Source organism: Scleropages formosus, chromosome 13 (assembly GCF_900964775.1).
Source record: "Scleropages formosus chromosome 13, fSclFor1.1, whole genome shotgun sequence".
Lineage (NCBI taxonomy): Eukaryota > Metazoa > Chordata > Actinopteri > Osteoglossiformes > Osteoglossidae > Scleropages > Scleropages formosus.
In genome coordinates, this window is record NC_041818.1 from 23,355,062 (window position 1) to 23,371,267 (window position 16,206).

A 16,206-nucleotide genomic window follows, 5' to 3' on the forward strand; every position below is an offset into this window, starting at 1 on the left:
ATGTAAATGTAAATGTCATGCAACAATAATGGCACGTCCCCATGTCGCTGCTACCATTGTTCTTGGAACCCTGACTACATTTCATAAAAGTGAGATGAAATCTCATAAAATCTCATTTTACATACATTACAAAAAAACGTAACAGCAAGCTAATTGTCAGAGTTTTAAGAAAACCCTACAATGTTTATAGCTCGTGTTATTGTGATGAGCTGCGGCCCAATTAACCGTAATGATAAGCCTCTGTGAAATGGAAAGGACAATCTACTGATAAGATAAAAGGATTATGGAGCCTGGTCAACCAGAAAATGAAGGAAAAGGCCATTCATTACAAGGACAAGGAATCAGAAAAGAATGTAATCGTTGGGGGAGGATGAAAACCATGTCAAAATTACGCTGTTTGTTTTGAATGATTAGGTTGATCTCGCTGTATATTCTGCCCATTGAGTGATTTCTTTATTGAGGGCATTGTGGACGGAGTGGACTGTGGGTGGTGAGTGGACGGTCAGGCAGAGTCATGCCTCCTGACGTCCTTTAGTGGGCGCTGTCAAATTCCGCACAGGCCGAAGCGCAGCTGCTGTTGACTTTTCTCCAGCACGACAGCTAGGCGACCGGCACCGGTGACGTACCCCGGTACCGCACCTCATCTTAATGCAAAACGAACACGCAGCCGTACGTCTTGTAGCTTTTTACTTCTCGTTTAAGCGCTTGTTCACGGGCACAACAGCAGATCCCCTCCAGGAAGCCGAACCCGCAGCCTGTCGATCAACCCCGCGGCGCTTTGACGACTTCACTGCCCGCAGCCCGAGCGCGTTCGTTCTCTGGGGTGATCGAGAGCCTCGGCTGCGAGGCCTATTTTTTCCGAGGCGATGCTGGGGAACGCTTATCTGTGCTTCTCCCTCCCCCCACGCACACACTTCCACGGGATGTTCATGGCATTAGCCTGAAACAATAGAAGAGGGATTTTGCCCCTGGTCCTGATGACATTATCTCCCCATTTCCATTTCTCATACCGGGCCCTTGGGCTTGGCGGAGATTGTTTCTAAGGTGGCTTTAGAGTGTGTAATGACTTGCAACATCCTTTCTTTATAAAAATCAATTCCAAACTGTGCCTTCAGCTAACACTTAGTATAACTTATAATAAGGTTTGTGTTTTCTCTCCGCTCTTTCCTATTTAATCACAATGTGGTTTGAGTTATCCCGCTCCCTGCGCTCTGCCCTTTGTCTCCCTTAGCGGTGCCGGGAATCAAACAAAATCTCCTCGCTGGATTTGCTCCGCTGGTTGAAGTGGATAATTTGGGAACTGGCAAGAGTGTGTGTAGAGCAGCAACAGGCTACGGGAAATGAGAAAGTTTCCCTTTTGTGTATGTGCATGCTTGTGTGTGAGTGTGTGTGTGTGTTTTTTATTTTTTTTTTGGTTTCGGCTGATGACGGTTACCACCATAGCGGCACATGCTATTGGCAAAGTAGAGTTATAAGGGGGTTACATCATTTGCCACTTGCTCTTTGTATCATATAACAAAAAGGAGACACTTTATTCCTTTTGGGATATATTGTGGTTGACTGTCTGCTACCCATCAGCCACCAGGGCGGGAAAATAGTTGACAGGTGTAATTCCTTAGGCAGAAGGAACCACAGGACGGTTGTCCTCGGACTGCTTCACCAATATACATATTATAATGTACTACATATTAGTCCTCGCCTGGAAGAATACAAGGTTTACTCAGTCATGCGTGGAAATCGACAAAACTGGAACAATGTTAGCTCTGAAGTTCAAAGACAAACTTCATGACTGCCAAATTTATATTTTATAAATGTTACAGTTTTAAAATATGACGCATGGAGGATGTTTCCTTAGCTATGATGGGATATTTTACATTTTATTTTACTTTATTGATGGCAAATGCAGACTCACATTTTTAAAGTCGTGGACCTCGAGGACCTCATCGCTGCCGTTGCCCGTCTTGAAGATCTCGATGCGACGGGCCGAGTCGATGTGCATCACGCCGTCCGTCTCCGCGCCGTCCAGCAGCACTTTGTACTGATGGTCATAGACCTAGAGAGAGACGGTAAGTGTGACAAGTTGCAGCCCAACTGCAGCGGAGTGCCGATATCCGTCGCTACCTTGTTATGACTGACAGTGAGAACATCTAGTCGTAAACATATGCAAAAAAACGACCTTTCAGATCACACACGGCGTGTAAAACTACAACAGAAACAGTCAAACCCAGAGCGCAACCGAATTTGTTTGAATGTGGAACAATTGGTTAGTGGAGGTTTTTCTTTTTTTTTTTTTTTTGGCTTTCATTTCACCTTAAAGCACTGATGTTTATCAGAAGACCTTGCGTTGTGCGCTGTGGTTCGGTGCGCATGGGAACTTTTCAAATTCACTGTCTACAGAAATGATTCATGCCCACCAGCCAAAGGCATGCCGTGCATATTTATTTGGGAGGATTGTTATGATGAGGAATTTATTGCTGAGTTTATCTCCATCTGTCTCGGTAACACATCAGCGAAAGGCACCGCGTGAGCGAGCGAATCGACTTAGGATACAACACGATGCACGACCAAAGTGGTAATGAAGCAAATTGAGATCAGATATAGAAAGCAACACGAGGGTGTTTTTGGGCTCTGACAAGCTCAGTCGTCTCATTACGGTATGGCTACAATCTGGCTCGCATGCAGATGCACTGCTGTTACTATCATGTCTGTACTGGTACAAGACTCTGGGTCCTGGAAGGGATGTGGGGGATCTCAGGGTAAAGCATTTTGAAATAGCAGCCAGGTACTGCTGAGCTCGGTGAGGTGAAGTAAGAGAAAGAAACAGCTGTGTTTGATCATGAAGTCATCTACTCCTGGCCAACGAAACGACTACGTAAAGACTCAATACCAATTTCGAAGGATCACTACTCAGCTTAACAGGCACGCTTACATTTATTTACTCATTGAGCTGATTCTTTTCTCTAAAGCAGCTGACACTGGTAAGATACCTACAGTTACTTGTGCATTTATACTGTTGGGTAACTCTACAATAAGTACCTTGCTCAAGGACACTACAGTTGGAGGGGGGGATTTGAACCTGAGACATTTAAGTCCAAAGGCAGCAGCTCAAACCAATATGCTACCAGCTGTCCTCAAGACATTATGCTTATATAAAGAAGACCAACATGTACATTTGGCAGGCACACCTTGACCAGTTCATAAATTTTGTACTTATTTTATATTCATCATTTTTTTTTCTCTCTTAATTTTTACCCAGAATAACCTGGGTAGATCAATACTTCATTTTTACCAGTTTTATATATAGCTTAATATTCCTGCTGAAGTGTTTCGGGTTGTTGCAAGGCTTCTTCTGAGATTCAATGCAACAACCTTTGGTTTGAACTTCTGTATAGTGACTTAACTGTAAAATCGCTGTTAACGGTAATATCAAAAAAATGCGTTGCTTTGAAGACCTTGTCAGTGATACTAGTATAAATGCATCGGTGGCAAGAGAAGCAATTAGATGGCAAAGCGGTATTGATTTATAACTATGTAGAAAACCACATTAGCAACAGGCTACTACTTTGTGGAGCAGGAGTATGAGCCTCTCTCTGAGAATGCCAGCGAAGCACTATCTGTCCAAATGGGAGAATTCAAAGGGGAGCAAATCCAATCTTTCAAAAGACCCAATAATCATAACTGTTACAAAAACTCCTCCTGGGATTTGAGCCAACAACCTTTGGGTTCAATAAACTCTATGGCCTTGATTCCCATACTATCCTTCCTTCCGCGCTAAAGACATTCGATGTGTACAAGCTCGAAGAAACCAGACAATCAATTCTTGAGATAATACGGTGGGTGGTTCGTGTTTTCCGACTGAGATTTTTTTTTTTTCTTTTTAGTAGAGATTTTTATTTTTCCCATCACGAACTCACCCCAGTTTGACTGACACTTTGGTCTGCAGAGGATTAAGAGAGAATGCAGCAAAATGAAGCAAAAAAGGAAAAAAAAAAACCCTTCACTCTCCTTGTTTCAGGATTTTCAAAAGCTTGTTTGGCCTTTAAACGGATGGTTTTTTGTTTTTTTTTTTTTTTAATTTTGTTGCGTAGCCTTACCTCGCTGCTCTCATCCTCCTCCCATCTCCCAGGACCATCTACCCAGTGACAGAAGGCTGCCTTTGGAACTGAAGGCCTTCACATTGCACAGAAATAACGATAATGAGAGTTAATTAGCTTTCCTGTCATTTTGTTAGCTGCGTAGCAGTGGCCCTTAGAAGCACACGGGTTCAAGGCATAATGTGGGGACACAGAAAAAGGCCTTTTTTTCCTTCAGTGAAGGAGCCCACAACATTGGTGTATTCACAATAGTATGTATGATGAAGTGTCTGCTATTCAGATGGATTACTCAGCTCAAGGTTAATGGCGTCAGTGCTGTTCAGTGGCAAAATTTGGATGGCTTCAAGCCCCAGCGCATCTCGGTTCCTTAACCTGCATCACAGCTTTGCAGCAAAAGTACGGCGCCATTAGGATGTTTCCAAAGTGCTTGGAAACTCTGAAAAGTTCCATTAGTATCTAACAGTCCTTTAATCACCTACATATAGGCCTATATATCCACCCCTTTGAAAGACAAGATTGAGCTTTTTTCAAGCCTTGTTCTGTCACCTCTCTGTTTCTCGCCCATGCATAATAAATAGGCGGAAATTACTGTTCCCGTTACATTTTGAAAGCCGCTATGACAACAACACATTATTTCAAATTATGAATAACAACACTCTTCGCGGAGAAGGAAAACAAACAGAACGGGGCTCACTCTGTGAGACGGGTTTGGCTGTCGAGCTGCTGGGGACGGGCCTCTGCCTCTCGCTCAGCTGCCATGTAAAGCACGGAGATAAGCAAAATTAATTTAAATTAAACGGAAGCTACCACAGTCAAGCAACTTCAGAAAAAAAACAGGCCCTAACATCAGTGAAAACTACCAAAAGCATTGCGGCCACTTAAGACTGGTAGGTATCTTACTGTGCCGCAATTATTCTCAGGTGTCACTGAGATTTAAGAAAAAAAGCAGAACATTTAAAAATTAAAAGAAAAAAATCAGGTATGACACATTGCCATCTGAGCTTGAAGTAATGCTGAGCCACTTAAAATGCACGTAACCGTTAACACACTCTATCCACAGACATCAGATTCCGGAACCGCTGAGAAATCTAAAGCTCAACTGGGAGCTAAAATTCAAAGCTTCCTGTAGGTGTCTATATCAAGTTCCATCTTCCTGACCTGATCACTCATCATGAGGCTAAGCCCCGACCAGATTGCTATGCTCCTCCACCTTTGGAAACAAATATATATGTATATATAATATATATAAATTTAGCAATTGGAGATTTGGGCTCTGGTGAGGTCACTGGACACTGTCCACAGACATCTGCACATAGTAAGAGGTATCTCTCTGTCTTGAGAACCTACGCCAGTCTTTCACACTCTCACCCTCTGCTCACCCCGTTACACCACGTTTTATATACAAATATATATATATATATATATATATATATATATATATATATATACATATATATATATGTATATATATGGAGAAATTTGGAGAAAAGTGTCAGCCAAATGAATAAATGTTTGTATATAATATACATATAAATACACTATATATATATATAGCAGCTGGTAGCATAGGTCCTTTATATATATATGCGTAGTGGATGTGGACAGTGTCCGGCTTTGTCTCTTTATATATAGGGCCAGAGAGAGCATGTGGTTAAAGAACCAACAGAAGTCCCATGGCAGGACAAGTCCCTCCATTGAATCTACCATTGGTAGATAGCAGATGTGGCTGACATCCATAAATTTTACCAGTGGCTGGAAAGAACTGAACTGAAGGACAGCACTGAGGCACTAATCATAGCAGCACAATAGCAGGCTCCAAGCACCAGGCCAACAGAAGCAGGGGTCGGTCTACCATACAAGGCAGGAACCAAGGTACAAACAATCCAACACCTACTGGCAAGGTGCAAGATGGAGGCAAGAACAGCATCCACTGAACAGCACAAGCAAGTGGTTGGGATACACTGCCGGAACATCTGCACCGAGTATGGGTTGCAACTTCCCTGGTCCAAATGGGAGACACTACAGAAGGTGGTTGAGAACGTCAGGGTGAAGATCCTGTGGGACTTCACAAGCAAGTACTGGCGAACCAACCGGACATCGTGGTGGTGGATAAAGAACAGAAGATGGCAGTGGTGATAGATGTAGCAGTCCTCCAGCAACATAAATAAGAAGGAATATGAGAAGCTGGAGAAGTATCAAGACCTGAATGAGGAAATGGAATGAATGTGGAAGGTAAAAGCCAAAGTAATCCCAGTTGTAGTGAGTGCCCTCGGGGCAGTGATGTCCAAGCTGGAAGAGTGGCTCCAGCGGAACCCAGGAACAACACCAGAGCTCTCAGTCTAGAAAAGAGCAATATTAGGAACAGTGAAGATAGTGCGCAGAACCCTCAAACACCGAGGCCTGAGGTAGAGGACCTGACATTTGGGGGAGGGAACCACCTAGAGTGGTGAGGCAGAATTTGTTTTTTATGTATCTATTCAAGGTATATACAGTATGTACATGTACACACACACACACACACACACACTGTCTGAAGCCACTTGTTTTAAGCAGGGCTGTGGCAAACCGGAGCCTAACCCAGCAACACAGGGTGCAAGCCTGGAGGAGGAAGGGACACACCCAGGACGGGACACCAGTCCATCACAAGGCACCCCAAGCGGGACTTGAACTTCAGACCCACCAAAGAACAGGACCTGGTCATACCCACTGCGCCACTATGCCCCCTGGTATATATATATATATTCAAGGTATATATTGTTTCATTCCCTATCAATTCTATATACAGCTATTTCTTAAATGTATGCTGGCAGAAAAGGAGGTATTAGACTAATTCAATGAACTTTGTGAATTGCATCCATCTGTAAGTGAAATGCACTTTTGCTTAGTTGTGCGTTGTACGTTGCTTTGGAAAAACGTGTATGCCAAGTGAATAAATGGATGTGAAAATTGGCCTCATCGCCCTCTTGACACAAAACAATAACATTTCAGAAATGGCACTGCTCCTCTTAATTCCGTACTTTTAAACTCAGTAAAAGAGCAGACCTTCCGGTTAACAGTAAATTGGGTTTAAATGTGAAGCTTGAGGTGCACTGGATTTTGGCAGCAGAGGCTCCAAACTGCAGCACTGGCATGACCCAGAAAGGCAGCAGACGTTTGCAGGCTGCAGTCAGGCGTGGCACCAAACATACCTCGGTACCAGTGTGCCGGCGCCCCCCCCTTTAATCCACCTTCTCAGTCCTTCTGCCACTTCTCTAAATGAGGCCGCTGAGAGTTACCTTTCCGCCGTAATCTGGTTTGCGTTAACAGGTCGCACAACTGCCAGTAAGCAACGGGAGGAGGGCGACGGGCGTCACAGAGCCTGGCATCCGATCACACCTGACGGAAAACGTGTCACTGACACGATCTCCCATCGGAGTGTGTAACCGAATTCCTGAGGCAGCCATCCAAGTAGCAAGGAGGCCGTTCACCTTGAAAGGCTCCGGATGCCTCGGCTCTCATGTATGCGAGTCACACATTGCGAGAAATATGCGTAAGCTCCCTCTGAATTCGCAGCCCCCAATACCAGCCCCCTTCCCACTGGCCTACCACTGCCTCACACCTGTTTTTTTGCCTTTCTCAGAAAGCTTTTCCCCTCTCTCTCACATTCTCCGAGACGACTCCGCTATTTCCCGTTGCCACGGGAGAAAGCAGAGGAATGAAACACAACCAGGCAAAGGGAGCCTGAGGGTTGTTAGCAAGAATGAGCCTCTTGCCACAAGAAGACAAAGGCTGAGAGGATGCTGGTGTGGGATTGGAACAGAAAGGCGAGACCCCCCCCCCCCCGCCCCCGCCACCCCACCTTCCGCTTCTGCCCCTGAAGGAAGTAGAGAGCAGTGCCCCACTGATGCGTGACCTGACAACTGTCACTCATGCCAAGACATGCTGATAAAGAGCCGAGCGGGAAAGGGGGCTGGGGGTCACCTGGGAGCAGGAGACAGACCAGTGCTTGTGATTGATGGAGGTGAGCTCCCTCGTACCCAACCTCACCGGTCGCCAATTACATGGATGAGCTGGAGCCGCTGGCTGGAGGCTGCTCGCTCACTCCCGTGTGTTATTGTGCCACTTTGGCCGTCACAAGCGATGTCATCCTCAACCCGCCGCGAGTTCCATTTCTGTGTCACGCGGACAGTTAAAGTCACCAAAAGACAAAAACAATTTGCGTCCGCGGACTACGCCGAAGGGCGCCGTGTGCACCAATTCCTCGCCGACTCTTCTAGCGCCCTACAGGGTGGCATGAAGAAGGAACCGTTCCTGACAGCAAGTGCTTGAACAACCCGGGACGTCTCCAACGTACACAAACGCACCCAGGGACGTCGTTGAGAAGCTCTCCCTGTTATTGATGGTCAGACACGAGATCTGGGCTCGTGTACATGGAAACGTAGTGGAAGCAGCTGCACAGAATTAGGACAGATTACAGAAAAGGCTGTCCAACATCCGTCTGCCCGCTACTTCAGAGCCAGGCAGAAATGCAGAAACACAGCAAATACAGCTCTTCCCCTGCCTTCTGCTTTCCTAGACTATGCCTTCGCAGCTTTGAACTTGACTGCCTTGTGGATTCCAGAGCCAATTGTTCTGGCCTTGGGTGAATGCCAGCAGGCAGTGGAAAATGTTTCCCTCCACCGGGCCTGGCAGGCAGACTTACCTCCAGACCTTCCTTGCAGAAGCTCCGCCATAAGGTCCCTGGCCTCCAGCTCACTGCATTACAGAGATTTCACAACCCTGACGACAGTTCACGGGCAATCCGGTAGGGAACGAGCAGAATAACCTACAGAAATTTTCTGCCCTGAAGTTTTTATCCCTTTCTCCAGGGTTGATTTGCAGGATTTTCTAAAGCAGCATATGAGCACGAAACACTTCAGATACAGGTATAACAACCAGCCTACAGTAACACCGCAAAAGCAAAAGCTACCAGGGATTCCAAAATCATAGCTCCCAGCCATAGTAGGTTACACCTACCTTAACTACAGTCACAACTGCTGCTATATGTGCTGGAGCCACAATAGCAAATATTGCTTTCGCTGCTGTTTTTCTCCAATTCAACTTAGGAGGTTAACCTACTTACATTAGTTTACCCATTTATACAGCTGGGTTATTGCTCCTGGAAAATCATATCTTCAAAAAACAGATGATGCGAAGATAAGGGCTTGGGTGTATAGAACCCACTGGTATACATGAAAATTAAACAGTGCGAGAGCACGGACAAATTTTTCGAAATAGTTATATTTTTGAGACGTGGCGGAAGGACAGACGCTGAGGAAGGCATCCTGCCGAAACACATCAGGCACATCGCAAGAAATGTTACTATTTCATTAAGCTCTTCAATTCTTGCTTTAATTATTGCTGGAGCAACTTATCTACCTTTCTCAAGGGTATTACAGGGAGAGGTGGGATTTCACCCAGATCTTCAGGTGCAAGACAGCAGCCTTGCCAGCTACACTACGTTATACCACTAAACTACCTGCTGCCAGTACCAGTGTAACAGCGTTGGGTACGGCATCTACAACTACTACTGCTGCTCCTTTATTAAGCTGGAAGTGCTTATAGAGGAACGACGACTTTCCCTCCCATGGCGATGGCTGAGGAAGTGATCTCCAGCACATCCCTCTCATGAAGACTTATCCCTTATGTTAAGACAGACGGGCTCCAACTGAAGAATAGGCAGAGGACTAATGAAAAGGAAATAAAGAGAGGAGAAGCTCTGTGAAGGATGAGACATCAGACCCAGTTAAAAGTATAGCTCTAGACATATTGTCGAGAGCGGTGTAATCATAAGGGACATGGCGCTCCCCATTGTACATCACTGGGAGACAGCAGAGCAGATGGGTGCCTGCTTTTCGAATGTCAGAGTCCACGGAATGAACTTCTGTCGACTGCCACGCTGGAAGCCGCGTCTCCCGCCTGGGCTTTGAGGCGTTGCTGTGGCTGCCGTAAAACGTTGTGGCTACCGAAAAAAAAAGTTGCCCTACAATCGAGGGATCTCACCGGTTTGTCCCCAGGGCAAGGTACTTAACCTGAACTGCTTCAGTAAAATAAAATCTCAAGCTCAATAATTTGATAAAAACTCTTAGCTATGTAGGTTGCCTTGAGGGAGAACGGCAGCTAACTAATACAATGTAATAGTGTAATATAAAGCGCATGCTTCGTGTATTCAAACCCACACCTCTAGGGCAAGAGCAGGTAGCAATGTGAGATGTAACTTTGCTGTTAGGAAGGTGAGCACCGCCGGCAGAACACAACCATTCCGAGTAATACCACGAAAAAGAGGGTCACAAGAGAGCCTATGGCATTGCTTAAACATGTCTGATCCGCGACTCGTGGCTGGGCCTTCGTGATTGCAGAGCCTTTGGCAAGTGTGCCCGATTCATCTTAGCATTTTGGCCATCCGGACACTCCAGATCTGGCTCTTGGATTTTTTTTTTTTCATTTATGAGTTGGGAGCGCAAGAAGTTTTGGGGCTTGGCGAAATTCTGCGGGTAAATGGGGCGGAAACGGCTTATGGGTGCCTGTCTCTGTGAAGCCAGGTTTCGAAGACAGCACTCAGCTTTGGGCTTTCATTACGCAGGACAGCGATTGCAGGTTGCCTCGTCTTGCTTGATACTTGTAATGTTTAGCTAGTGATCGATGAACCGGTTTTCAGCTGCCGAAAAAAAGGCCGCAGGTTCAAATCTCAAGTGGGGAAGTTTTTGGGTACCTTATCTTACTGTTCCCTTGCTTAAACAGTCATGTAAATCACTCCATAAAAGCTTTTGAAGAATTTTTCTTATGATGAGATGTTTGAAGGTAAAAGACAAAGAGATATCAAAAATAATTTTAGTGATTATTTGTTGATAGGTATAAGAAAACAGTTAAAAATGGGATTAGTGTAATGGTAGATGCTCATCTGAGTAAAATTTTTCTCTCTTTTCTTTTAATGACCTATCACTTGCGGGGACGCGGTGGCACAGTGGGTTTGACCACGTCCTGCTTTTCGAGGGGTCTGGGGTTTGAGTCCTGCTTAGGGTTCCTTGCGACAGACTGGCATCACATCCTGGGTGTGTCCCCTCCCCCCCTCCAGCCTTATGCCCTGTGTTGCCAGGTGAGGCTCCAGCTCCCCGCGTGGGACAAACGGTTTAAGACAAAATGTATAAAGCAATGAAATACCCACAGATTAATAGTATGGTTCATACTGAAAATAAAAGATTTTTTTAGCCTCTATGAACATATGATACAAAAAAATTACGTTGTCCAAAGTTCTAAAAGCAAAACAACTACCACTGAACATAGTATTTAATGTCAGGCAAATCCTTTTAAAGATAGTTTTCTCGAATGAAATTTAAGCAGGAAATGTGGTGTAACAGTTAATTAATTAATATTTAAATAAAGCTTTCAATTATTTGTTACTAAATCAGTTAATTAATCACAACTATGTTTACATGTATGTGAATATAGAAACAGTAAAAGCATTGCACAAAATCTGCATTAACTGGAGAGTAACTGGTTACTCAAGAAAGGTTTAAAATTTATCCTCTTTGTTAATAAGGCCATTTATTTTTTATTTTCCCAAAGAAAGAAGATACTGCTCCAAGACTTCACCAAGAGTTGCTAAGTAAAAACATTGTTAATTAGATTTGTGGTTAGCTATATTTGAGAACATGACAAACAAATAATACAGATCCTACAGGGATTTATTATATAACCTTCGTACCGCGATTAACTTTTAAATAAGAACAGAACAGCAGAGACATATGGGAGCGAAGACTCTGAACTCCGTTGCAATAAATGATTTTTTAAAAGTCATTGCCACATTTAAAAGAAGCATTCTGAAACTACACAGAGTTTCTTGAAATCATATCTGCTGCAGCAAGTGATGTAGCACTTGGATCAGAAAGTTGTCGGTTTGAATCTCCGTCTTACTATAGTACCCTTTAACCAGGTACTTACTCTGAATCGATACAATGAGAATACTCTTACGTAAATTACTGCATAACTTAACGCGTAAAGTCACCTTGAACAAATGTGTCAGCTAAATGACGGATAGTAACGATAAGATACAGCACTTCATGGTTTTTAATGGAGTGGTAAATATTTTGTTTTAAAATAAGACGAGCGATTTTCAAAATAGTTCACGATAAATTCCCTTTCCGCAAGGCACACCAAAGCGCACAAAATTTACATTCTTAACGGGGATGCTCAAATGATCATTTTAAAGCAGACTCTATCCTCAAGATTTCTAAGGTTTTGATTTTTTTTTCCTTTTATTCATACAGCTGTACAGTATATCCCTGCAGATTTACTTTAGTCATTTCTTAAGATTACTTTATTGAAAGTATATATTACTGCTACCATCTTTCAAGGACAGTCACTCCACGGCGTGTTTTATATTTTTATATTTTTATATCCAGTGTAAGGCAACTGTAAAATAATAACCCGACTTTCAAGTCAGTGGTTTTACACTAACGATATTAATTTAATAACATTCACAACATAAAAACAATAGGGTATTCCTTATTTTTCCGACTCTAAAATACAACGTACCATCGCTGGATGTCTATTTCTCCTGCGTGAGATTGCGGTGAATATGTGCTTCGCTTTAACGTTGGCACATCCCATTGTTGTTGTTCCCGAACGGCGTCTTGCCGATTGCACGCACCCCCGCCCCCACCAATACCGCACGCACCATATTTGTCCCTCAGCACTCTTAAACTAGGCCACAGTCATCCATCTGCCACTTTCAACCGAGGGACACATCAGGGAGCACATTTCTAAATACACCGCAACCTCTGATCTGCGTTTCCAATGTTTACTTTAAACATAGACGCTGCCTTCGCCACCCTGTCGGCTGCTTATGTATATATGGCTTCTCATAAGTATGTGGAACATGCCTTTACTTTGCCTTTCTCATTATGCTGCTTTTGTTCCCTTCCAAGAACTTTATTTAGAAGTGCTGCCAGAGCTGGAAGAGCATGTCCCGTGCCACGGAGTCCGGTACCGCGGAAGATGGACGATGAAAGTAAGCGCGGGACCCGAGGCTGACCGCGAAGCATGCTGGGAAAAAATGCAGAGCATACATACTGTTTCGCTGGAACGTTGTACCCTTTCGACGGCAGGAAGCGCATCAAAAAACGCAAGGATCAAACGGGTGAAGCGACAGTACAAAGACTTGTTTACGAGGACAACGCCTGCTACTCGGTGACTGCGGGCGCAGGTCCGAAAGCGACAGTTTCGGGCACGGGGTAAAACAATTGTTCTTTAAAGACAACACGAATCAGCTTTGTTTCTCTAGCCGCGCTCCTCCGTCTTCTTCCTCCGTCTCTCTGAGACCACTTTAACAAGCCGCTTTTTCCTCCAGAACCCCTTCCGCATCCCCGCCGGGACTCCTTGGTTCGGCACGTTTGACCACCTAACCGCGATCGCCTAACGTTTGTGGCCCATTTTGATCTGCGGGGGCGTTGCGCTCCTCTTTTTCCCGCTCCGAAGCATACATGACTAATCACACCAGCCATTTTAAACAACTCGCGCTCTCCCCGGCCATAAATCACCTTCGCACCAGCCGCAGCACTGTTAATAGAGCCGTGTTCAATAGGGAGCGGAAACGTCGTTGTGGGGGGAGTGCTGTGATTTCCAGACGGTCAGCAGGCTGTTCTGAGCTCACCTCCGGGACTGAGACACATTGTTGTCTCAACCATTGTTTGTTTTTTTTTTTATGTCCTGAAAAAAAAAATCTAAAGGGCCGTTGCAACATTCTCCCCGTCACTGCGGGACTATTTTCTTTTTTGCGTGGTGCTCAATATTGCTTTTCGGCCTTTCTTTTGTTTCGGCAGAGGGGACGTCCTGTGAAAAGGTCTGTATTTCTCCAGGTGAAGGCTCTTAACCTGAACACAATGTCACGCTTAGCTTTAATTCAACCTCTCGATTAGATAGGGCGGTGACTGATGTCTGCGGTGCCTGAGGGATCTGCAGTCCCCGGGGCCAAGTGAGCCATTTGCTCAGCCTTCTCATGATCCCTCCTGTCCTCTTCCGTGGGGATTGACCATGCAGGCTATTATACAGCCATGACCGTGTTGCACTGACCGCTGTGACCCTGCCATTCCTGTCTAGACTTCGTAACTATATGTGTCTGCGGGGGTTGTGCCGACGTGGGACAAAGAGGCTTCTTCTTTGACTGCTTTGTGCCTCTGAGCTGGACGAGCCCTTTCCCGTGATCGATACTTGAGCAACGTCTCCAATGAAGGATGGAAAGGTGGGAAGATGACCTTGGTCACAAGCTTCGTGCTCGAGGCTCCGCGGTCAGCCGACCGGAGGAGAATGAGCAGGAAAAGAGAGCTGGTCCTGCAGCAGCTTGTTAATCTGAATTCATTCGGTGTGTTTGAATACAAGCAATCTTGTATAATAAAAGGGCGGTTGATGTAGCATGAAATATTCATCAAGGCCCTCCCTGCAGACACCGGCACTCTGCGATGCATCTTCATGAACACCGGCTTTGCAAGCCCAAACACTGAGGCAAATGTCCATTCGAGGCACTGAATTATAGGCCAGAAGGCCGCCGGGGAAGTGGGCTCTTTGGATGCTCGAAATGTCTGCCACTCCCGCTCGAGTTCGGCAATGCCCCCTCCCCCTTTTCATAATTCTTTTCACCGCGGTCTGCACTCCTGCGGATAAGCGGCATTTAGAGCCAGAGTGCGATAAATGCAAGTCTATATTTTGTGTAGTATTGAATGCATGGGCTAATTTGGCAAGATGAAAAGCATTAGCTGCTAATGAGGACTGAAATGTTTTTAAGCCAGTTGGATGAAAAAAAATGTTAATGCGAATATGTGGGTCTAATAGGGCAAATCAAAGTCGGCAAAGTCATAATTTCCGTTCTTAATGTGGAACAAGGGTGAGACTTCTGAAACAGAGCGTTCGTTTCTGTAAATACGCACTTATTGCTGTCGCATGATGACCCCACATCACTCTTGTATAAACAAATGACAAAGAGTCGGTGAGAGCTCGCAAACGTAGGTAACGCATGTAGTGCTGCTCTCGAGCGTTGATACGCTGGCTGCTGAGCGGAGAACATAACAAGGCATATCCTCAAGCCGTGCCGGACATGTGGAGCTTGGGATCTGCGGAGGGAGCGGCATCCCAGAAATCTCTTTCTGTTACCTATCTGAATGTGAGGCATGTTTCGAGTCCGATGTGGACCCGAATAATTAGGATTCGCTGAGCTCACTAGTGGAACAGCAGTAATGGGACACCGCACACCACTCCATCTGGAACACCCAAGGTGGAGATGTTTCTGCTCCTGGGAACCAGCGCAGAACGAACTCATCCACAATATTGCACTTTACCGTGTCTCATCGAGGACAAGAAACCCATAAACCCAGAGATGCAAGAGCTGCCAAAACCCAAACATTTCTTTTTTTTAGCATTCCCTCACAAGCGAACAAATTCAAGGGCGTGTCAGAGGCATTCCTTCTATTGCATAGGACACTAAAAAAAAAACGTCTGCCCACTACAGCAAATGGTTGTTTAAGTACCCCGTTGCTGAGAGGCTTTGGTCCAGCCTGAGAGGTGTACTATAAAAATATTTAGACTAGGTACTTCAGAAATAATAAAAAAAAAAAAGTTGGCTAAAATAATACAATATTAACAGGATCACTGGAATCATCTGTGTTTGCTGTGGGCATAAAAGAGTCATTCCATGGCATGGCACGCAGTTCTGCTGTGTAGGCGTTAAGTGCACAATTCTGTAAATAGCAGCTAATTCCATAAATAAAGATAACTTCATAATAGGTTTGGGATTTTTTTCCCCTCTAGTAATAACGTGTCCTGTGCACCATGTTGCACTTTAGTCACGATTCACCTTTATTACTGCAGTTTTCCGTTTTGTCATATTCCTTCTATTGCTTGATGTCGTCTTGGACTGTTATTGTCTCTTGTCCAACCCCCCCCAATTCCCTGCTCTCATGGAAATCCACCGCTGAGCTCACAGGTTACTTGCAGGTGCTTCGATGTGCCGCAAAAGACATTCTTTCCCAGTCCATCCTTTGTTCTTCACATTTACTCGTGCGCTCTTAGATGATAACTTCGCCACGGACGGTCCCAAGCCCGG

General features: G+C 44.9%; 1 protein-coding gene across 2 annotated transcripts in view; it reads right to left on the minus strand.

Annotated features, from left to right (window-relative positions):
* tnmd (tenomodulin) overlaps window positions 1-16,206 on the minus strand; it is a 38,092-nt gene that overhangs the window by 9,915 nt on the left and 11,971 nt on the right. For both annotated transcript variants that reach the window (XM_018733419.2, XM_018733418.2), the window contains exon 3: window positions 1,913-2,053. In XM_018733419.2, coding sequence (XP_018588935.2) covers window positions 1,913-2,053 — 141 coding nt within the window. The remainder of the gene's footprint in view (window positions 1-1,912; window positions 2,054-16,206) is intronic.